Genomic DNA, 23,722 nt, shown 5'->3' with positions numbered 1-23,722 from the left:
GCAAAAGGAAACCAAGCCACACTGAAGCAAATCTTTTGTGTATTGAAGGAGGCGGAGAGATTTGCATAGAATTACAAAATTCGTTGGAAGGAGCGTGAACGGACGAAAAGGGCCTTCCAACAGCAAACCATCATTCTCTCAATCCCAGGTCAGGACAGCAGACAAGACTAAAACAAGGATTTATGACGGTCAGACGTCTGAAATGGACTATCGGGAAATGGAGGGACGTCGAACACGTCACAGCAGGCTAAGCAAACTCAGGTACTGGGTTCGGATTCTGGATTTTGGAGGTTGTTGGTCTAGAACCAATGCCTGGAGTCAACTCAACCTGCTTGGGGGAGTGGGGCGTGTGTACCCTGTGGGATTTTGGGGCCAGGCCTGTGGGTCTCCCCCAAAACACCCAGCCCAGCTGTCATCTTGAAATGCACCCCCGATATTTTCAGGCCGAGGTGGTTTTGCATAGCTGGAGACCACCGGTGGAGCAGAGAGAGGAGAGATATAGGTCATCTTCGACTTACGACCACTTCGTTTAGTGACTGAAGTGACCGTGGCCCTGAAAATTGACTTAAGACCGTGTTTTGCAGTTATGACCTATTGCTACGTCCCATTGCGGTCCCGTTTTGTGACCTTCTGACAAGGGGGAAGCCGGATTCGCTTAACAACCCCTGGGAGACTGACTTATCAATGGGCAGTGATTCACTTAACGACGGAGCAAGGCAAGAAGGGCCACCCAAACGGGCCCGAACTCTACTTGGCAAATGTCTCGCTGAACGACAGAAATTAAGGGGGATCAATGGTGGTCGTAAGTCGAAGACCAGCTGGACACAAAATGGTGGTCAATGGTTGTCATAAGTCGAGGACCAGCTGGACACAAAACCAGGTTTCTCTTCCTGCTTCTCTTCCCTGGGAAGGGCCAAGAGCTGCGGATCAGAGCTGGGATTGGATTCTCACGTCCTTAAGGCAAATACTGTCTCACCGGCTAGATGCAAACTTGGTTAGGGCGCCAGAAGGTGAATACTGGTTTGTTGCCCACCAGGTTGGGGGGGGGCAGGGGGCACCCATGCCCATTCATTCCTTGCTGGGCACGTGTCATGAGAATGAATACAGAGGTTGCTTTCGGTCCCTCTCTGGCCACCATATATCTCCCCCCCAACCCACGTCCTCCTAAGCCACCATCTGACCAGGATGCTGTTCCCACCACAGCCCAGGGCTCTAGAGGTGTGTCCCCCCCTTCACCCCTCCCCATCCCGGAGCCCAGATCAAACGTCGGTCATCTCGTCTTCCAGCTCGGCTCCGTCTGCCTCCCCTTCGGCTTCTTCCTCCTCTTCCTCCTCCGAGGTTACGTCAGGATCTTCGGCTTGAGCCAGGCACTTGGGGCAGGAGCAGATGAATAAGTAGTTTTCCCTAGGGATTTTTGGGAAACGGGGGGAGGAGAGAGAGAGAGAGAGATGGGAGAACTTTCACGAGATTGAAGATTTGCTGGGAACTGACGGTAGGCCTCGACTTACGACTGGTCACTTCGCTGGCAACGTTCCCACCGCCGAGATATTAAAAATCAAGGTTGACTCAGCCTTCCATCCTTTCTAAGGTAGGTAAATTGAGGACCCAGTTTGTGGGGGCAATAAGCTGACTTTGTATAAATATACAAAAGGATGAAGGCTATTGCTTAACGCATTGTAAGCCACCCTGAGTCTCCGGAGAAGGGTGGAATATAAATCAAATTTAAAAAAAAAAAAATACCAACTTATTTGGGACACAGGAACTGTACAGGTAGTCCTCGATTTACAGCGGTTCATTTAGTGACCGAAGTTACAACAGCACTGAAAAAAAGTGACGTAGGGCCGTTATTCACTCTTACGACCGCTGCAGCATCTCCAGGATCAACGGATCAAAATTCAGATGCTGGGCAACCTATTCATATTTATGACAGTTGCAGTTTAGTTTAGTTTAGTTTCGTTTATTTAGATTTATATACCACCCTACTCCCGAAGGACTCAGGGCGGTGAACAGCCATAGATAAAACAGATACAATATAAAAAAAAAAAAAAAACAATTTAAAAAACATATTAAATAAATTTGGCCCATACTAATTAAAAACACCCCTATTTTTAAAAACAAATTCGAATTAAAATTAAGCGGTGTCCCGAGGTCACATGATCCCCTTTGGCGACTGTTTGACAAGTGAAGTCAAGGGAGAAGCCAGATTAACTTAACGACTGTGTGACTAATTTAATGACTGCAGCGATTCACTTAACAACGGTGGCAAGGAAGGGCGTAAAATGGAGCAAAACTCACTTAACAAAGGTCTCACTTAACAAGAAATGTCGGGCTGAATTGTGGTTGTAAGTCGAGGACTACCCGTGATGCGCGGGCTCCCCTTCTGGTTGTATGTTGAGGATAGCCTGCAGAACACTAACCCTGTAGAGAGGGCCAGGCTGAGCTGGAGGGAGGGGTCAAAGGCGTCATCAGCCTCGAGTCCCACAAGAGATCTCAGTCCAAGCCACCTTGAATTCTGCTGACTCTCAACTGCCGCCAATTGGCTTTGGACCGCTAGTCGTTTAGATGCTTGTAGGGAGCAAAAGCTTCCAATAAATCTTTATCCCTGTTTGAACTGCCTGGGATTCCTGATTTCCATGCTCGACAAGCCCCTACGGAAAGCTAGTCACTCTATTTCACCCCAACCCACCTCACAGGATTGTTGTTGTGGGAGAAATAAGAGGAGGAAGTATTATGAGGGATGTGTGTGTGTGTGTAGGTGGGACAGATGGAGGGATGGACAAGCAGATAGATAGAAGATAGATGATACAGATAGAAAGATATAGATAGAAAGATGATAGATAGATAGATAGATAGATAGATAGATAGATAGATAGATAGATAGATAGATAGATAATATAGATAGAAAGATATAGATAGATAGAAGATAGATAGAAGATAGGTAGGTAGGTAGGTAGATGATATAGATAGAAGATAGATAGATAGATAGATAGATAGATAGATAGATAGATAGATAGATAGATAGACAGACAGACAGAAGATAGATAGATGATATAGAAAGCGCTCCATGGCATAGGGCCTAGCTATCTCCGAGACCGCCTGCTGCCACCGACGACCTCCCATCGACCCGTGCGCTCCCACAGAGAGGGCCTCCTCGGCGTGCCATCAGCCAAACAATGCAGGCTGGTGACCCCCAGGGGGAGGGCCTTCTCTGTGGGGGCTCCCACCCTCTGGAATCAGTTGCCCCCTGAGATAAGGAGAATCCATGACCTCAGTGCCTTCCGCCGTGCCCTTAAAACCTTCCTTTTCCAACAAGCCGGGCTGGCCTAATTCTTTTTAAGTGTTTTTAATTGTTTGGTTTATTGTTTTAATTAATGGGGCCAAATTTATATATATTTTTTAACTGTATTTTAATATTTGTATCTGATGTTTTTATTTGGCTGTTCACCGCCCTGAGTCCTCAGGGAGAAGGGCGGTATACAAATTCAAAAATAAAATAAAATAAATAAATAAATAAATAGAAAGATATAGATAAAAGATAGATAGAAGATAGGTAGGTAGGTAGGTAGATGATATAGATAGAAGATAGATAGATAGATAGATAGATAGATAGATAGATAGATAGATAGATAGATAGATAGAAGATAGATGATATAGATAGAAAGATATAGATAGATAGAAGATAGATAGAAGATAGGTAGGTAGGTAGATGATATAGATAGAAGATAGATAGATAGATAGATAGATAGATAGATAGATAGATAGATAGATAGATAGATAGAAGATAGATAGATAGATAGATAGATAGATAGATAGATAGATAGATAGATAGATAGATAGATAGATGATATAGATGGGTAGATAGGTAGGTAGGTAGGTAGATAGATAGATAGATGATATAGATAGTAGATAGATAGACAGAAGTTAGGTAGATAGATGATGGATGGATGGATGGATGGATGGATAGGGAGGGAGGGAGGGAGATAGGTACATGATACCAGTAGATAGGCAGAGAGAGGGGGGGGAGAGAGACAGACAGACAGACATAGGCAGATAGATAAATGATAGAGATAGAGACCGACCGACAGACAGACCCTCACTACTCACTGTAGGATTTTGCACCGGCTGTGTCGGCTCCGTTCTCTCTGGCAACAGTCTAGGTAGCTGATGCAGATCTCCTGCGTGGACGAAAACACAATTGCCCAGACTGAAGGCAAAGTCCCCAAAGCAGGAAAATTATGCTCATTTGCAACAGGCAAGACAGCCGGAGAAAATGGGGAGGGAAGGGAAGGGAAGGGAACGAGCGGCCAACAGGGAATTCTTCCCCTGCTCTGTCGGCATCTCTCACCTCTCCCTGGTGGATATCATCCACTGCCGTCAAATGCAGGACAAAATTGTTATCCGGGAAGGAGGCCTCGGCGTTGGGAAGACAGCTGTGGTTGCCTGCAAGAAGGAGCAGAGAAAGCCATCGTCGTCCGGATCAGGGAACCGGTTCCGGGTGGGGGGGCGGCAGGGGGGGGGCAAAGCGGAGACCCCGGGGCCAAGAGATTCGCTTCTCGGTACTCACAGCAACTCTGGAGCACGTAGAGGCCGGAGCCTTCGCAGTTCAGGAAGTCCCCTGTCTCTAAAGGCAAAGAGACAGAGAGTGACGGTAAGAGAAGGCGGACGCAATTGTGAGGCTGAATGGGGGTCAAAAGGTGTGTGGGAATCGCGAGGCTCAAAAAACCCACCCTGGGACCGAGAGACCCTGGAGAGGAGATCGAGAACTTAATAGAGTCCTTGATCTATGACCGGTCACATAGCGTCCATTCCAAGTCACGACAGATTCCCCCCAAGAGAACTTAAAAGCCCAGTTCCAAAGTTCGGACAGCTTGCCCCCCACGTCTCTCCACAGTCATTGAGGGAAGGACAAAAAGAGAGGGAAAGAAGAAAGGAAGGAAGGAGAACAAGAGGAGATAGACGGGAGGGATGGAGGGAGGGATGGAGTAGGAGAAAAAGAGAGGGAAGGAAGGAAGGAAGGAAGGAAGGAAGGAAGGAAGGAAGGAAGGAAGGAAGGAAGAAAGAAGGGAGGAGTTAGATGAGAAGAATAGATGGAGAAATGGAAGGAAGGAAGCAGGGAGAAAGGAAGGAACAGATGGGAAAGATGGAGAGATGGAGGAAGAGGAGGGAGGGAGAGAGGAAGGAAGGAAGGAAGAAGGAAGAACAAAAGATAGATAATAGGGATGGAGGTTAGGAGAAAAAGAGAGGGAGGGATGGATGGAAGGAAGGAAGGAGGGAGGAAGAAGGGAGGAGTTAGATGAGAAGAATGGATGGATGGAGAAATGGAAGGAAGGAAGTAGGGAGGAAGGAAGGAATAGATAGGAAGGATGGAGAAATGGAGGAACGGGAGGGAGGAATAGATGGGAAGGATGGAGAGATGGAGGAACGGGAGGAAGGGAGAAAGGAAGGAAGGAATAGATAGGAAGGATGGAGAGATGGAGGAACGGAAGGGAGGGAGGGAGGAAGGAAGGAAGGGAGAAGGAGGAACGAGGAGATAGGAGAGATGCAGGGAAGGAGGGTAGGAGAAAAAGAGAGGGTTAGGGTTAGGGTTAAGGTTAGATGAGAAGAATGGATGGATGGAGAAATGGAAGGAAGGAAGGGAAGGAGGGAGGGAGGAAGGAGATAGATGGGAAGGATGGAGGAAGGGAAGGTGGGAAGGAGAGAGAGATAGATGGGAGGGATGGAAGGAAGGTTCAGACCTCTCTTTGAGATCTTCTAAATCAGTCCTTCAACCTCTGACCCACATGGTCTTCACTAGCCCTTCCAGACTGTCATGAGTTGGGTATCCTACCTCATCTTCCCACCCCAACGTCTGGCAGTTTCTCCCCAATTTCCCATAGTGGGAGCCCCCTGCCCCCAAAGACCCATCAAGCCTTCCCACTGTCCCTAACCCCCCCCCCCCGGGCAAGGCAAGGATCTTCAAGGGGCTGGACATCTTCCACATCTGACCCACCTTTCTCGATGTCCTTGTACAGCTGATCGATGAAAGCGTCCAACTGTTCCCGTTCTTGAGTGGGGAGCTCGAGAGCGTCGCAGGCACGGACCCACTGGCTCAGAGAACTGGGGGGGCGGGGGGGGGCGGGAGGAGAGAAGCAAAGCCCACCACAAGTGGGATTACGAGTCTCAACCTGCCCTCAATTTCTTTGGGGCTACAACTATTCTCTCCGCCAGCCCCGCAATCTGAAGAAAAATTAATCCTTAATTCTTCTTAATTCTTAGAATTCCTTAATTCTAATTAATCCTTAATCCTCTTAATCCTTCAGAGACAAATGAATTATTCCTGTAAAAATCATAACCCAAGTAACTCCATATTATATAACCTGATTTATACAGTCAGGTCCAGAAATATTGGGACATCGACGCAATTCTAACATCTTTGGCTCTATACACCACCACAATGGAGTTGGAATGAAACAAACACAATGTGCTTTAACTGCAGACTGTCAGCTTTCATTTGAGGGTATGTACATCCAACTCAGGTGAATGGTGTAGGACCTTTATATAACCTGTGTTTGGTCCTCCGACATTAATCTGAATAGGACATGAGTGAATCACATTATTCCGCGTAGGATACGGGAACTGTGACGCCTGTTTTGAGGAAACGGATGTTTTGGTCCATTCTAAGTTGGGTCAGGCTGACCCAAGCTCCATTGAAAAAAGGAGAATTAAAATTAAATTAAATTAATTAAATTAAATTAAATTAAATTAAATTAAATTAGAATTAAAAGTGTCCAATTAATAAGAACAATAACAAACAATTAAGAATACATTTTAGAGGGTATTTTTAGAGGGTATTTTTGGAGGAAAACTGCAGGGTAGAACATATGAGAAAGCCAAAATGTTATATATAACAACATCTGGCGGAGGCGTTTGAATTGTGTTGCTGAGTATCTAAAACTGTATTTAAAGCATGTAATCGAAGTGATCAGACGTTCTCTCTCTTTCATGGGAGAACCCTTTTGCAAAAGCTTAATACATATATATTGCTTTATATATATATATTTATAATAAATCTGCTTTTTACTTGTTCATGGTCTCTTTCACTTTTTATGAGGTTTGCTGTTTTTTTTAAAAAAATCTCACATTCTGAATTAATAATAATGTGGCCAACGGATACCACAATCACACCCACAAGCCACAGGCCATCGGTGTAGCACACAAACCAACTGAAGCTCTTCGAAACATCCTAAGCAGACCCAAAGCCCCAGAAAACCCCAGGAGAAAAAAAACACACACACAATCTACAACACACAATGTTAAGTGTCAAGTTTCCAAAAGATGCCCTAATTAATTCATGAGCCATGATCCAAACTTCAAAGGAAATATAGTCATTTATTAGGAGCAACTTTCCGGCAATACTTGGATGCAGTTAGGACTGATCCCACGTAGATTTACGTTCCCCTATGACCCCGTCTCTCCCCTCCTCTCTGGCCATGTCATAAATCACATTCTCCAATTAACCACTTTGGCTGGCTGTGAAACCTAACACCCTCCTACTGATTGCGGTCAGAAAGCATCTATGGAATGTAGCTTCAGTTAGGGAAATAAATCAGCTCCATCAGTGCTCCCTCCCTCCTGCTCATGGCAACTTGAAAGCTTTGCAAGTTGACATTAAGGACTGCAACAACCACTATAAAGAATACAGAAGAGGTAGTCCTCGAAGTACGACCACAACGGAGCCCCAAATTTATGTGGCTAAGCGAGACATTTGCTACGTGAGTGTTGCCCGACTTGACGACCTTTCTTGCCACGGCCGTTAAGCGAATCGCTGCAGGTGTTGAGTGACCGACACGGTTATTAAGCGAATCAGGCTTCCCCATGCTCGTCAGAAGGTCGCCGAAGGGATTACGTGACCCCGGAACACTGCGACCGTCGTTAAGTATGAGTCGGTTGCCATGTGTCCAAATTTTGATCATGGGACCACTGAGGATGCTGCAACGGTTGTAAGTGTGAAAAACGGCCATTAAGTCACTTTTTTCACTGCCGTCGTAACTTTGAACGGTCACTAAATGAACGGTCGTAGGTCGAGGACTGCCTGTAGCTATTAAATTTATATTCTTGACTTACCTCGTCCCTATGCCTTGTCCGTTGGTCCCAACCAGGGCGAACAAAGACCGGAAGCCTTCAGGAGAAAACCACTGTAAGGGATAAAAAGAGAATTGGACACATTGGGGCAGGGGTGAAATGCTCCCGGTTCAGACCGGATCGCCCGATCCGGTAGCAATAGAGGCGGGTGTTGTGGCCCCGCCCTCTGAGCCTGTCCCATCGGAGGAAGAAAGCTCCGAGCATGAGGAAGAGGAGTCAGCCAGGCCTCCCTCTCCAGGCCCCTCCCCTCTGGCACTGTCTCAGGAGCCGGCCGAGGGAGAGGAGATTAGCCGGGAAACAGGTGTCTCGGATGAGAGTGAAGGAGAGACATTATTCCTGGACGCACGCCTCCGAAGGCGTGATAAACGATTGCAGCAGCTCAGGAGGCGTGCTAGGGATTAGAACTGAGTCACTGGACCACACCCCAGAGACTATATAATAGAGGGTGGTGGCCAGTGATCCCTGTGACGAACAAAAATAAACCTTGGATAGTCACTAAAGCCTCGTCCGAAACTGCTGAGAGGAATATTAATTCTGTTGGACTCTTGTACGCTGAGTATATTATCTTTCTGTTTTGTGGAAATAAAAGCACTTGGCAGACGGTGTGTATATCGCTGCCAAGTTGGAGATAAAGACCTGGGTGTGTGCCAAGTGCTTCCTTAACCCTCGGCTGGCTGTGTTTGTGTGTGTGTGTGGACGGGGACAGATCAGCGGGTGGTTTGGAGAACCGGTAGCAAAAATCCCTGCCCCCCCCCACCATGCCCAGCTGAGCCGCGCGATCATCAGAAGCTTTTTTTTCTGAGTTGCCTGATCGTTGCCTGATCGTCAGAGGCATTTAAAAGGAAAAAAAAAGCCTCTGTCGATCAGGCAACTCAGCTGGGATCGTCAGAGCCTTTTGAAAGCATTTTTTAAACAACCTCTTCGTCGAAGAGATTGTAGAAAAAATGGTTTTAAAAGTAAAAAAAAAAAAAAAATGGCCACGCCCACCCAGTCACATTACCCCCCCCTCCCCACCAAGCCGGACAGGTGTGAGGCTTACCTTGCTGAGATGGTCATCGTAGAGGGCCTCTGTGAAAAGCATCCGCAGGACTTCGAGCTGGCCCTGCAGGGAGAAGGAGAAGAAGAAAACGCGGTCTTACCGACTTGAGTCTGCACCACACGAAACCTGGTTGGTGAAACTAACCCAGATACGCTTTTTTTGGCATTATGGGTTCAGATCAGTGGTGGATTGCTCCCGGTTCGCACCGGTTCGCACCGGTTCGCAAGAACCGGTAATAAAAATTTGTAGTAGTTCGGAGAACCAGTAATAACATTGGCTGGCCACGCCCCCGAACTGGTCCCCGGCCCGGTCGCCGCTCGCTTACCCCGCCTACCTCATCAGAGGCTTTTTTTTTTTAACTTTTAAAAGCATTTTTTCTACAACCTCTTCGGACAAAGAGGTGGTTAAAAAAAAATGCTTTGAAAACCCTCTGACAATCCCAGCTGAGTTGCCTGATCGGCAGAGGCTTTTCAAAGCATTTTTTTCTGCAACCTCTTAAGGTTGTAGAAAAAATGCTTTTAAAAGTAAAAAAAAAAAAGCCTCTGATGATCACGTGGCTCAGCTGGGATCGTCAGAGGCTTCTAAAAGCATTTTTTTCTGCAACCTCTTCAGCCGAAGAGGTTGTAGGAAAAAAAAAATGCCTTTAAAAGCCTTTGGCGATCCCAGCTGAGTTGCCTGATCGGCAGAGGCTTTTAAAAGTATTTTTTTCTGCAACCTCTTAAGGTTGTAGAAAAAATGCTTTTAAAAGTAAGAAAAAAAAAAGCCTCTGATGATCGCGTGGCTCAGCTGGGATCATCAAAGGCTTCTAAAAGCATTTTTTTCTGCAACCTCTTCAGCCAAAGAGGTTGTAGGAAAAAAATTGCCTTTAAAAGCCTCTGGCGATCCCAGCTGAGTTGCCTGATCGTCAGAGGCTTTTAAAAGTATTTTTTTCTGCAACCTCTTAAGGTTGAAGAAAAAATGCTTTTAAAAGTAAGAAAAAAAAAAGCGTCTGATGTTCGCACGGCTCAGCTGGGATCATCAGAGGCTTCTAAAAGCATTTTTTTCTGCAACCTCTTAAGGTTGCACATTACCCCCCACCAAGCCACGCCCACAAAATAAGCCACGCCCACAGAACCGGTAGTAAAAAAATTTAGAACCCACCCCTGGTTCAGATGGAAAGCAAGAAAGAGCAAGAGGTATCCCGGGACGGCTGCATGCCTGCAACCACAAAGATGCTTTGAAATTGGAAGAGAGCATTTTTTCCCAACTCTTTAAAGCAGCTACGTCTTTCCCTAACGGACACTTTTTAAAGCAGCCGCGTCTTTTCTTCGGGATGAAGTGAGCACTGTCAGCACAAACTCAGCAGAGACTCCGGATCTATTTCCAAGCATGCCTTCGGCGGCAAAATTTGGAAAGCCTGTTGTGGGCACACTCACAAAATGGCTGCGGTAGGAGACCCCCATGGCCTATGTAGGGCACGCAAAAGAGAAGGGAGTGGGGGTGTGAGAGGAAGAGGAAGAGGAGGAAAAAGAGGAACAGGAGAAAGAAGAAGAGGAGAAGGAAGGAGAAAAGCAGAAGGGAGAAGGGAGGAGAAAGAATAGGAGAAGGAGAGAAAGTCAAGGAAAAAGAGGAACAGGAGAAAGAAGAGGAGGAAGGAAAAAAGAAAAAGGGAGAAGGGAGGATAGGAGAAGAAGAAAGAAAGAGGAGAAAGAGGGGAGAAAGAGGAGGAGGAGGAGCAGAAGGAAGAAGAAGAGGAAGGAGGAGAAGGAGAAGAAGAAGGAGGAGGAGGAGGAAGGAAAAAAGAAGAAGGGAGAAGGGGGGAGATAGGAGAAGAAGAAAGAAGAAGAGAAGGAGAGAAAGTGGAGGAGGAGCAGAAGGAAGGAAGGAGGAGGAGGAGGAGGAGGAGGAAGGAAAAAAGAAGAAGGGAGAAGGGAGGAGATAGGAGAAGAAAAAAGAAGAGGAGGAGGAGAAAAAGAGGAGGAGGAGGAGGAGAAGGAAGGAGGAGAAGGAGGAGGAGAAGGAGGAAGAGGAAGGTCGAGATAGCACACCGTGGCCATCTAGGTTCCATCTTTTGAATAAACTCTCTGATTCCATCGTTGTCCCGACCTTAAATTTGTCTCCCAGCAACTTGTGAATGATCTCTTCTTCCTCGTTGGCGGTTTTATTGCAGAACTGAGAAAAAAGCTTGATCCACCGCTCTTTGTCTTTCGCCTGCAAGAAAATGAGCTCACTTAACGACCGCAGCATTCATTTTACAACCGGGGCGTTCGCTTTAACGACTGCTGCAAAAAATAAAAAAGCTCATAAAATGGGCGATCCGATTTAGAACCGTCCCAAGTTATGACCGTGACAGGCAGGCTCCCCCCTGCAGGCTCAACTGACTCCTATTTATGACGGTCGCAGAGTCCTGAGGTCACGCGATCCCTTTTTTGCGACCGTTTGACCAGCGAAAGTCGACAGGGAGGCCAGATTCGCTTAACAACTGCGTGACTAACTTAACAACTGCAAGTGATTCACTTAACAACGGTGGCCAGAAAGGTGGTAAAGCGGGGTGAAATGGACTTAACAACCACCTCACTTAGCGACAGGAATTTTGGCCTCAATTGCGGTCGTTAAGCCGAGGACTAGCTGTATGCCCAGGATTCTTAGCATATGGAACCAACCCTCCTTGCTGGTGGCCACGGCCCATATGTACCTGCTTGACGGTTGCCACCATCCTGGCCATCAACATAATGCTCGAAGTCTCCGGGGGATAGTGGATGTTCCTAGACAGAAGAGGGTGGGGTGGGGTGGAAAAAGGAAATTCCAGAAAATTCCACAGACAAAGTGGACATTTTAAGCCAATCCCTTGGAGAGAGAGAGAGAGAGAGAAAGGGATGCCCCACAGATTGGCTCTGCAAGAGGCAATGCAGAATGGTGACCAGCCAGCCCCTTGCAAGACGCCCGGATAATATATATATTGTATTTTATGATTATGTATGTATGCTTCTGCAATGGAGGCCAATTCCTTGTCTGTCCAATCACACTTGGCTAAGAAAGAATTCTGTTCTGCTCCATTCCATTCCATTCTCTTCTTTATTCTATAATATTCTGTATTTTATTCTCTTCTCTTCTATGCCATGCCATGCCATGCTGTTTCTATTCTATTCTGTTCTATTCCATTCTATTCTCTACTGTATTTTATACTATTTTCTATATTCTCTTCTCTCTTCTCTGTTCTCTTTTCTATATTTTATTATTCTATTCAATTCAATTCCATTCCATATTTTCTATCCTATCCTATCCTATCCCATTCCATATTTTCTGTTCTGCTCTGTTCTATTCTAATTGTATTCCATTCCATTCCATTCCATATTTTCTTTTCTATTCTATTCTGTTCTGTTCTATTCTATTCTATTCTACTCTATTCTATTCATTCCATTCCATATTTTTTATCCTATCCTATCCTATCCTATCCTATTCCATATTTTCTATTCTGTTCTATTCTATTCCATATTTTCTTTTCTTTTCTTTTCTTTTCTTTTCTTTTTTCTTTCTATTCTATTCTATTCTATTCTATTCTATTCTATTCTATTCTATTCTATTCTATTCTATTCTATTCTATTCTATTCTACTCTACTCTATTCATTCTAATTCTATTCTATTCCATTCCATTCTATTCTAAATTGTATTCCATTCCATTCCATATTTTCTATTCGTTTCTGACTCTATTCTATTCTATTCCATTCCATATTTTCTATTCTATTCTACTCTTTTCTACTCCATATTTTCCATTGTATTGTATTGCATTCCATTCCATATTTTCTATTCTATTCTATTCTATTCTATTCTATTCTATTCTATTCTATTCTATTCTATTCTATTCTATTCCAGTCCTGTCCCATTCCATTCCATATTCTCTGCTCTGTTCTAATTGTATTCCATTCCATTCCATATTTTCTATTCTATTCTACTCTTATTCTACTCCATATTTTCCATTGTATTGTATTGTATTGCATTCCATTCCATATTTTCTATTCGTTTCTGACTCTCTTCTCTTCTCTTCTCTTTTCTATTCTCGCCTCTTCCATCCCATCCTATTTGCCACGAAAACCATTTTGAAAGAATTGTGCCGCTGCTCCTCTTGAACACGAAAACCCACCCACCCACCAAAAAAAAAAAATCTTGCCTCCAAGCTTCCTGCAGTTTGTTGAGCGGATGATCGGGGTCCTGTCTGGAGGGTCCCAGGCAGAGAACCTGATGGTATTGATTCCAGGCAGCCTGACGGCACTCGGAGCTGCAGTAGGTCACCTGTGAAGCAAGAGACAGCCACGCAAAGAAAAGTCACGCGACCAAGGCGGGCAGTCCTCGACTTACGACCGCAACGGAGCCCAGAATTTCTGCGGCTCAGCCAGACAGTTAAGTGAGCCAGTTGCCCAGCGTCTGAATTTCGATGGCACGACCAAGGGGAGGCTGCAACGGTCTTCAGTTTAAAAAAAAGGGTCGTGACTTTTTTCAGCACGGTCACTAAGCGAACGGTTGTTAAGTGGAGAGCTACCTGCAAAACGGAAGATTTGGAGATCTAGGTTGAACTGTGGGGGTCCTTGGGGCTCTCTGAGCTTGTTTTCTTGGAGACCTTTCATGACCCAACTAGGTAACGTCATCAGTGGTAGAAGGAAGTACCGTGTTTCCCCGAAAATAAGACCCTGTCTTATATTTTTTTTGAACCCTGAAATAAGCGCTTGGCCTTATTGCCATGCGCTCAAAAGCCCCATTGAGCTTATTATCAGGGGATAATGTCTTATTTTGGGGGGAAACAGGGTAGAGAGGAGAAGGAGGAGGACTGTGGGGTCCTTGGTGCCGGGCTTGGTGGTTTTCTTGCAGATGTTTCATGGGCCAACTAGGGAACCTCATCGGTGCTAGAAAGGAGGGGGGTTTGTGAAGAGGAGGAGGAGGAGGAGGAGGAGGAGGAGGAGGAGGAGGAGGAGGAGGAGGAGAAGGAAAATGTGGAATCCTTGGAGCTCTCTGAGCTTGGTTGTTTTCTTGCAGACATTTCCTGAGCCAATTAGGTAGTGGGGTTTGCGGGGAAGAAAAGGAGGAAGAGGAAGAGGATGAAAAGGAGAAAGAGGAGGAAGAGGAAGAGGAGGAAGAGAAGGAGAAGGAGAAAGAGGAGGAAGGGGAGGAGGAAGAAAAGGAGGAAGAGGAGGAAGAGAAGGAGGAGGAAGAGGAGGAAGAGAAGGAGAAAGAGGAGGAAGAGGAAGAGGAGGAAGAGGAAGAGAAAGAAAAGGAGGAAGAGGAGGAGGAGGAAGAAGAAGAGGACAAAAGGAGGAAGAGGAGGAAGAGGAAGAGGAGGAAGAGGAGGAAGAGGAGGAGGAGGAAGAAGAAGAGGACAAAAGGAGGAAGAGGAGGAAGAGGAAGAGGAGGAAGAGGAGGAAGAGGAAGAGGAAGAAAAGGAGGAAGAGGAGGAGGAAGAAAAGGAGGAAGAGGAGGAGGAGGAAGAGGAGGAAGTGGAGGGGGAGGAGGAAGAAAAGGAGGAAGAGGAGGAAGAGGAGGAGGAAGAGGAGGGGGAGGAGGAAGAGAAGGAAGAGGAAGGGGAGGAGGAAGAAAAGGAGGAAGAGGAGGAGGAAGAAAAGGAGAAAGAGGAAGAAGAGGAAGAAAAGAAGGAAGAAAAGGAGGAGGAAGAGGAGGGAGGAAGACTGTGGGGGTCCTTGGTGCTCTCTGAGCTTGGTGATAAGACTTCGGTGTCGCAAAGGACCCTCCACGAGCTGTTTTCATTTTATCAACAACACGCAAAGACACCTACAGACGCGAACAGCCGACGTTGGTTTACCTGGCAGTTGGGGCAGCACTGGTGGAGGTCTTTTCGAATGCTGCACTTCTCCGGGTGAGGAAGGAGCTGAAATCTTCCCAGCAGCCTCTGAGCGTTTTCCTCGGCCATTTCCAGGGCTCGTAAGCAGTGGTCACAGGCTGAAAGGGAAGCGGGGAGATTGCACCCCCCCCCCGATTTGTTAGAATTGTCGTCAGTGGACCAAACGAATATCCCGATCAAGGAAGGAACCAACAAGAAAAAAACCCCACCCCCACCCACACTGACAGGGCAAGCCACTAAAATATAAACCCCGCCGTCTTCTTGCACTGATGGTGTTACCTCGTTGGGTCATGAGACGTCTGCAAGAAAACCACCAAGCTCAGAGAGCACCAAGGACCCCACAGTCCTCCTCCTTCTCTTCCACTCTTCCCTTCCTCCTCCTCCTTCTCTTCCACTCTTCCCTTCCTCCTCCTCCTTCTCTTCCACTCTTCCCTTCCTCCCTTTCATCCTCCTCCTCCTTCTCTTCCACCCTTCCCTTCCTCCTCCTCCTCCTCCTCCTTCTCTTCCACTCTTCCCTTCCTCCCTTTCATCCTCCTCCTCCTCCTTCTCTTCCACCCTTCCCTTCCTCCTCCTCCTCCTCCTTCTCTTCCACTCTTCCCTTCCTCCTCCTCCTCCTCCTCCTTCTCTTCCACTCTTCCCTTCCTCCTCCTCCTCCTCCTTCTCTTCCACTCTTCCCTTCCTCCTCCTCCTCCTCCTCCTTCTCTTCCACCCTTCCCTTCCTCCTCCTCCTCCTCCTCCTTCTCTTCCACTCTTCCCTTCCTCCCTTTCATCCTCCTCCTCCTCCTTCTCTTCCACCCTTCCCTTCCTCCTCCTCCTCCTCCTCCTTCTCTTCCACTTCCCTTCCTCCTCCTCCTCCTCCTCCTTCTCTTCCTCTTCCCTTCCTCCCTTTCATCCTCCTCCTCCTCCTTCTCTTCCACCCTTCCCTTCCTCCTCCTCCTCCTCCTTCTCTTCCACTCTTCCCTTCCTCCCTTTCATCCTCCTCCTCCTCCTTCTCTTCCACCCTTCCCTTCCTCCTCCTCCTTCTCTTCCACTCTTCCCTTCCTCCTCCTCCTCCTTCTCTTCCACCCTTCCCTTCCTCCTCCTCCTCCTCCTTCTCTTCCACTCTTCCCTTCCTCCTCCTCCTCCTCCTTCTCTTCCACCCTTCCCTTCCTCCCTTTCATCCTCCTCCTCTTCCTCCTCCTCCTCTTCCACCCTTCCCTTCCTCCTCCTCCTCCTCCTCCTTCTCTTCCACTCTTCCCTTCCTCCCTTTCATCCTCCTCCTCTTCCTCCTCCTCCTCTTCCACCCTTCCCTTCCTCCTCCTCCTCCAACCCCACTGCCTTCTAGCACTGATGATTTTACCTAGTTGGGTCATGAGATGTCTTCATCTCATCACCCAACATCCAACAATCAAGCTCAGAGAGCACCAAGGACCCCCACAGTCCTCTTCCTCCTCCTCCTCCATTCCACAAACCCCACTCCCTTCTAGCACTGATGGTGTAACCTAATCGGGTCACGAGATGTCTGCAAGAAAACCACCAAGCTAGCACAAGAACTCACAGCCCTCCTCCTCCTCCTCCTTTCTCCTTCACTCCATAAAACCCACTGCCTTCTAGCACTGATGAAGCTACCTAATTGGGTGATGAAACGTCTGCAGGAAAACTATCAAGTCCAGAGAACACCAAGGACCCCCCAGTCCTCCTCCTCCTCCTCTCCACAAACACCACTCCTTCTAACACAGATGATGTTACTTAGTCGGGTCACGAAATGTCTGTTAAGGAAACAGCGAAGCTCGGAGAGCATCCTCTCCGCAAACCCTACTCCCTTCTAGCCCTGAAAACGTTTCCTAGTTGGGCCATGAAACATCTTCAATGGGGGTGTGAAACTGGTGGCCCGCAGGCCAGATGTGTCGCACACCCACCCCAGCTCTGCAAAGGGGAGAAAAACGCACCAAGTTCTCCTCCTCCTTCTCCTCCTCCTCCACAGTTTTCATCTTCCTCCTCCTCCTCCTACACAGTACTCCTCCTACTCCTCCTCTCCACAAACCCCACTCCCTTCTAACACTCAGAGAGCACCAAGGACCCCACACTCCTCCACCTCCATGCAAACCCCACGCCCTTCTAGCACTGATGATGTTACCTAGTTGGGTCATGAAATGTCTCCAAGAAAACCACCCAAGCTTAGAGAGCACCAAGGACCCCACAGTCTTCCTCCCCCTCTTTCTACTCCTTCCCCTCCTCTCTCCCTGAACCCCACTCCCTTCTAGCACTGATGATGTTCCCTAGCTGGGTCATGAAACGCCTGCAAGAAAACCGCGGATGTCAACTTGCAAAGCTTTCAAGTTGCCATGAGCAGGAGGGAGGGAGAACTGATAGAGCTGATTGATTTCCCTAACTGAAGCTACATTCCATAGATGCTTTCTTACCGCAATCAGTAGGAGGGTGTTGGGTTTCACAGCCAGCCAAAGTGGTTAATTGGAGAACGTGATTTATGACATGGCCAGGGAGGAGGGGAGAGACAGGGTCATAGGGGAACGTAAATCTACGTAGGATCAGTCCTAACTGCATCCAAGTATTGCCGGAATGTTGCTCCTAATAAATGACTATATTTCCTTTGAAGTTCGGCTCATGGCTCATGAATTAATTAGGGCATCTTTCGGAAACTTCACACCACGAAGCTCAAGAGAGCCCCACGGTCAGAAACGCCAACAGCGCAAGGGTTGCAAACGTGGGCCAGTGGCTGCGTGTCCAAATCACAGCTCACATGACTGGGAACACGCTACACGCACCGTGCCTGCGAGGACAGGTCGCCCCTCGTCAGCTTACCTCTGTATTTGTACAAAGCATTCCAAAGAAACTGAGCCGACACCACGGGCTTTTCCACGAAAATCGTGTCCCCTTTCCTGATGTTTCGTGTGGCAAAAAGTCCTTTTCCCTTGAATTGGAGAAAATGAACAAAAATTCAGGAAATGTTCAGCGCCGGTCCTTTGCAGGAAGGATGCGCTGGAGAAATCAGTTCTTAGCTAGTTGTCTGGGGGACGTTATCTCAAGGAAGACCCCCAGCTGACCACCCTTCCCCCAAGGAATCTGGAAGATGGGTGGGCTTCAACTCCCAGAATCCCCCTGGCAGCAAGCTTTAAAATATAAAGCTCCCAGCATTCCCCAGGCAATCTTTAAGATGAGAGGACTCCAATTCCCAGCATTCCCCAGCCAGAGTCTGTAAGATGGGAGGCTTCCAATTCCCAGCATTCCCCAGTCAGACTGCTTCAAGATATATGAATATCAACTCCCTGTCAGGTTTCGAAGCTATCTCAAATAAATTGCATTTCAAACAAAGTCTTTGAAGAAAAACTCCTATTTATTAAGAACGACATTCTAAGTCCGACTCCATCGAAGCCAACACTGACTTCCAGACCCAAAACCCTCCCTTTCCGTTCCCCACTCCCCTGCACTCACTGGCCATCTTCCAAGTCATTCTACCCCTCATCTATTGCTCCAGCTCAAAGGAATTTCCCCCCTCCCATCCCATCTCCTAGGGGATATTATTTCCAGGGAAAATAAGTAGGTGAAAAGTCTAAACGTCCCCTTCCAGACGCCTCCGCTTCTCCTTCTTATGTCAGCACTAGAGTAAATGCAGCTTGAAGTGCTGACACTCCCAACATTCCCCAGCCAGACTGCTTTAAGATATGACTATCAACTCCCAGAATCCCCCAGCCAGAGTCTTTAAGATAGGAGGACTCCAATTCCCAGCATTCCCCAGTCAGAGTGCTTCAAGATATATGAATATCAACTCCCAGCATTCCCCCAGCCAGAGTCTTTAAGATGGGGGAGACTCCAACTCCCAGCATTCCCCAGTCAGCATGTTACCTATTTGGGTGCCATGTTACCAGAGGTGGATGCTTTAAGATGTGTGGACTTCAACTCCCAGAATTCTCTAGTCATCATGCTTTCAAATGGGTAGCCTTCAGGTCTCCAAATTCTGGGAATCGAAGTCTACCTGCCTTAAAATGGATAAGAAAACTGTGGTTTGTTTCTTAATTTATGGCCCTGCTTTTTTAAAAAAATTATACTGCAGTTTCCACTTGGATTCCAGAATGTTCCGGGCATTTCTTTTCCATTCAAATCCTTTTCTCTGATCTTATTTCCTTGGGAATTTCTAAATTCTGCCACAAAAAGCATTTAAACCTAGATGAAGCAGATATCCTCCATTTAACCAGGATTAGGGACAAAGTTTTAACCCATACCAGGATTTTACTGTACAGGCAATCCTCAAAGTTACGACCACAACGGAGCCCCAAATTTCCGTTGCTCAGTGAAATTTTTGTTAATTGAGTTTCACCCCATTTTATGACATTTCCTGCCACAGTGAAGTGAATCACTTTTTTATTTATTTTATTTCGAATTTATATACCGCAGCTGTTAAGAGAGTGACACGGTCGTTAAGCGAGTGAATCCGGCTTCCCCACGGACTTTGCTAGTCAGGAGGTCGCCAAAGGGAATCACGTGACCCCCAGGGATGCTGCGACCGTCATAAATACGAGTCGGTCGTGCAACCATCTGAATTTTGACCACCTGGCTTAGCGGGATGCTGCAATGGTCGTAAATGTGAAAAGTGGTCATAAGTCGCTTTTTTTTTTCAGTGCCGTTGTAACTTTGAACGTTCCCAAAATGAAGGGTTGTAAGTCAAGGACTACCTGTACGGTAGTTTCAATTTTTAGATGATTAGCAGAGTTTCTAGGCCCTTTTACTTGAATATTTATCAAATGTGGGCTATAGCCATACGTAGAAAGCAATGCATATGGATTTTATTTTCTCTGTAGTGTTCAGGTTAGAAGAAAGTTCAGAGAAGAGCAATTAAGATGATTAAAAGCCTGGAGACAAAAACATACAAAGAACGGTTGCAGGATTTGGGGTTTTGTCCTGTGAGAAATAAAGAATTGGGATTATTCCTGTAAAAACGTATAGCCTAAGTTACGCCATTTTGAAATCATGTCAAGGCTTTATTTTACTCTGTATAATCTAATTATATAATTACCTGACATTTAAGAACATGAGAAAGGAACTGTGTAATTCCTGTGTTCTTGAGAATGTGTTTATCTGGCAGGAAATATGCTTTCAGGTCATCTTGCCCTCAAGCATCTTGCCCTCATTAAAAAGGGGACGTACGCATATGCCGATATTACATATTACACGTATAAGCAATATTTTTAAGTGGGGTATTTTTATATACTGGAATTATGGGGGCTTTCCAAAAGAGGAAAACACGTGTTTAACTTGTTATATAAAGTCTGAAATTGTACTCAAGGGACATGCTTGTATCCTGGCTTGCATCCTGTACGATGTAACCTGAAATTGTATAAAAGACGTGTAATTTGCTCTCTCAATTTGAGAGGGACCTTTGCAAAGAAATAAACTTTTTTCTTGTCTTATCTCTCAACTCTCTGTCAATTATTTTCCGGGTGACAGGTATTTCCTGTGTATCACAGTCCGGTCTAGAGAAAAGAAGGATTTAGGGGGGAACATGATAGCAGCCTTCCAATATTTGAGGGGCTGCCATAAAGAAGAGGGGGTCAATTTATACTCCAAAGCCCCTGAAGGCAGGAGAAGAAGCAACGGATGGAAATGAATCAAGGAGAGAAGCAACCTAGAATGAAGGAGAAATTTCCTGATGGTGAGAACAATTAACCAGTGGAACAGCCAGCCACTAGAAGTTGTGGGTGCTCCATCGTTGGAGGTTTTGAAGAAGAGATTGGACAGCCATTTGTCTGCAATGGGAGAGGGTCTCCTGCATGACCAGGAGGCTGGACTAGAAGACCTCCAAAGTCCCTTCCAACTCTATTCTGATTGATTGAAATAGTCTAGGAGTCTCCTGCATGAATGGGGTTGGACTAGAAGACCTCCAAGGTCCCTTCCAGCTCAATTTAATTGATTGAGTGATTGATTGATTGATTGAAATGATCTTGGGCCGTGATGGTGAACCTATGGCACGCATGCCACAGGTGGCACACGGAGCCATGTCATCTGGCACGCCAGCTCAGACTCTCTAGGAGTCTCTGGAGGCTGGGGACAACAAAACATGTCACTTCCTGTCAACCGGAAGTTGGGAAACGGGCCGTTTCGGGCTTCCAAGGGGGTGGGGAAGGCTGTTTTTGCCCTCCCCAGATGCATAGAGAGGATCTGGAGAAAGAAAAACGGGCCTACTGGGCCATTGTGTGCCAGGAGCGGGGTGTGGGGAGGGGGGTCATGCATGCATGCGCAGGGCGGGGCGTATAGAATTATGGGTGTGGGCACGTGCACGCTTGCGAACCTCCTTCCTGGCACACGATGGCAAAAAGTTTAGCCATCACTGATCTAGGGTGTCCTGCATGAACAGGGGATTGGACTAGAAGACCTCTCAGGTCCCTTCCAGCTCAATTTGATTGATTGATTAATTGATTGATTGATTAATTGATTGATTGAAAAGTTTGAATCTCGCCAAGGCTCAAGGTTGACTCAGCCTTCCATCCTTTCTAAGGTAGGTAAATTGAGGACCCAGATTGTGGGGGCAATAAGCTGGCTTTGTATAAATATAGAAGGGCAGCATATAAATCAAATTTTTTTAAAAAGGGTCTCTTGCAGGAGCAGGGAGTTGGCCTAGAAGACCTCTCAGGTCCCTTCCAGCTCAATTTGATTGATTGATTGATTAATTGATTGATTGATTGATTAATTGAAAGGTTCGAATCTCGCCAAGGCTCAAGGTTGACTCAGCCTTCCATCCTTTCTAAGGTAGGTAAATTGAGGACCCAGTTTGTGGGGGCAATAAGCTGACTTTGTATAAATATAGAAGGGTGGCATATAAATCAAATTTAAAAGAAAAAGGGTCTCTTGCATGAGCAGGAGCAGAAGACCTCCAAGGTCCCTTCCAGCTCAATTTAATTAATTGATTGATTGATTGAAAGGGTCTCTTGCATGAGCAGGGGGTTGGCCTAGAAGACCTCCCAGGTCCCTTCCAGTTCAATTTAATTGATTGATTGATTGATTGAAAGGGTCTCTTGCATGAGCAGGGGGTTGAACTAGAAGACCTCCCAGGTCCCTTCCAGCTCCATTCTGATTGATCTGTCCTTGTTTGCCAGCTGGCTCTTGACAGTGCATCTCAGGAAACTCCTTTGTGAGCGGAACCCCCCTCCCCCCATGGAGATCATTCATTCAAGGATCTAGTAGCAATTAAGATCTCTCACCCCAAATCCCCCCATCCCCCAAAAAAAGATTCCCCCCTCCCCTCCCCTCCCCTCCCCTCCCAGCCCCAGCGGAACTAGCCAATGCTAGTGCTGAGCTTCTGCCTCCAGCCGGTTCGGACAAACCGGGGCGGGCGGGCGCACGTGGCCAGAGCCCCCCCCAGCCGCAACCCAGGCAGGGAGAGGGAGGGGGGGTCCCCACTCGGCCAGTCTCTCCCCCCTCCCTCCCCATAGGAAGAAGAGGAGCCAGGCAGCCCCCTCCCCTCCCCACCCGGGAGCCCCCAGCCCGGCTGCGGCGGCTGCTGCGGGCGCCCGGTTGCAGATGGCGGCGGGGCGGCGGGCTCACCTTGGCGCTGCCGGTCAGGCGCAGCTCGAGGGCGCGGCGGGCTTGGCCGGGGGGCGCCTCCAGGCAGAAGGCGAAGGGGTCGCCGCTGGGAGCCGCCATCTTCGCCCCGCTCGGCCGGCCCTTCGGAGGAGGAGGAGGAGCCGCCCCGGCCTCGCCTCGCCTCGCCTCCCCGCGCCGCCCTCCAAGCCGGCGCCCGCTGGATGGACAAAGGGAGGGAGGGAGAGGGGAGGGCTATGTATGGAGGGAGGGATTGAAGGAGAGAGGGGAGAGGGAAGGAGAGAGAAATGGATTAGAGAGAGAGAGAGAGAGAGAGAGAAAGAGAAAGAGGAGGGAGGGAGGGAGGGAAGGATAGAAGAGAGAGGGAAGGAGAGATGCAGACAGGAGGAGAGAAAGAGATAGATAGATAGAGGGAAGGAGAGATGTGGATGGAGAGAAAGAGAAAGAAAGGCTATATATATATGTGAAGGGAGGGGGGATGGAGGAAGGGATGGATTGAAGGATAGAAGAGAGAGGGAAGGAGAGATGCAGACAGGAGGAGAGAAAGAGAGATAGATAGATATAGGGAGGGAGGGAGAGATGGAAGGATAGAAGAGAGGGAAGGAGAGATGGAGATGGAGAGAGAGAAAGAAAGAGAGGCTATATATAGAGGGAGGGAGGGATGGAGGAAGGGATGGATTGAAGGATAGAAGAGAGAGGGAAGGAGAGATGCAGACAGGAGGAGAGAAAGAGAGATAGATAGATATAGGGAGGGAGGGATGGAAGGATGGAAGAGAGAGGGAAGGAGAGATGTAGATGGAGAAAGAGAAAGAGAGGCTATATATATGTGAAGGGAGGGATGGATGGAGGAAGGGGTGGATTGAAGGATAGAAGAGAGAGGGAAGGAGAGATGTGGACAGAGAGAGAGAAAGAGGGAGATGGCTATATATATATAGGGATGGAGGAAGGGATAGATTGAAGGATAGAAGAGAGAGGGAAGGAGATGCAGACAGGAGGAGAGAAAGAGAGATAGATAGATATATGGAGGGAGGGAGGGATTGAAGGATAGAAGGGAGAGGGAAGGAGAGAGAAATGGATTATAGAGAGAGAGAGAGAAAGAGAGAGGAGGGATGGATTGAAGGATAGAAGAGAGGGAAGGAGAGATGCAGACAGGAGAGAAAGAGAGATATATGGAGGGAGGGAGGGAGGGATTGAAGGATAGA

The 23,722-nt window shown here is 47.3% G+C and overlaps 1 protein-coding gene across 1 annotated transcript; it reads right to left on the bottom strand.

The window, feature by feature from the left end:
* Nucleotides 1-22: 22 nt before the first annotated feature.
* On the bottom strand, nt 23-22,924 carry SMYD5 (SMYD family member 5). Its single transcript, XM_087874804.1, has 13 exons — nt 22,524-22,924; nt 17,790-17,898; nt 14,949-15,085; nt 13,308-13,429; nt 11,835-11,904; nt 11,246-11,350; nt 9,161-9,223; nt 8,104-8,174; nt 5,990-6,096; nt 4,565-4,621; nt 4,346-4,440; nt 4,105-4,175; nt 23-1,404 (listed from the first exon to the last, which is right to left on the bottom strand). Exons 1-13 carry the CDS (start codon nt 22,620-22,622, stop codon nt 1,260-1,262), a joined length of 1,251 nt encoding a protein of 416 aa, XP_087730930.1. The 5' UTR covers nt 22,623-22,924; the 3' UTR covers nt 23-1,259.
* Nucleotides 22,925-23,722: the final 798 nt, after the last annotated feature.

The sequence above is a fragment of the Pantherophis guttatus genome, chromosome 8 (genome assembly GCF_059756535.1).
Source record: "Pantherophis guttatus breed Tessera chromosome 8, ASM5975653v1, whole genome shotgun sequence".
NCBI classification, from domain to species: domain Eukaryota; kingdom Metazoa; phylum Chordata; class Lepidosauria; order Squamata; family Colubridae; genus Pantherophis; species Pantherophis guttatus.
The sequence above is the reverse complement of the archived record's forward strand: the minus strand, read 5'-3'. Positions and strand labels throughout refer to the sequence as shown.

Excerpts from the sequence above, each read along its gene's own strand:
- SMYD5 (XM_087874804.1), bottom strand. The coding sequence starts at position 22,622 with ATGGCGGCTCCCAGCGGCGACCCCTTCGCCTTCTGCCTGGAGGCGCCC. Across the intron at positions 13,430-14,948 it reads AGTGCTGCCCCAACTGCCAG|GTGACCTACTGCAGCTCCGA; the intron begins GTAAACCAACGT and ends CTTGCTTCACAG. Across the intron at positions 4,622-5,989 it reads GTACAAGGACATCGAGAAAG|AGACAGGGGACTTCCTGAAC; the intron begins GTGGGTCAGATG and ends CTTTGCCTTTAG.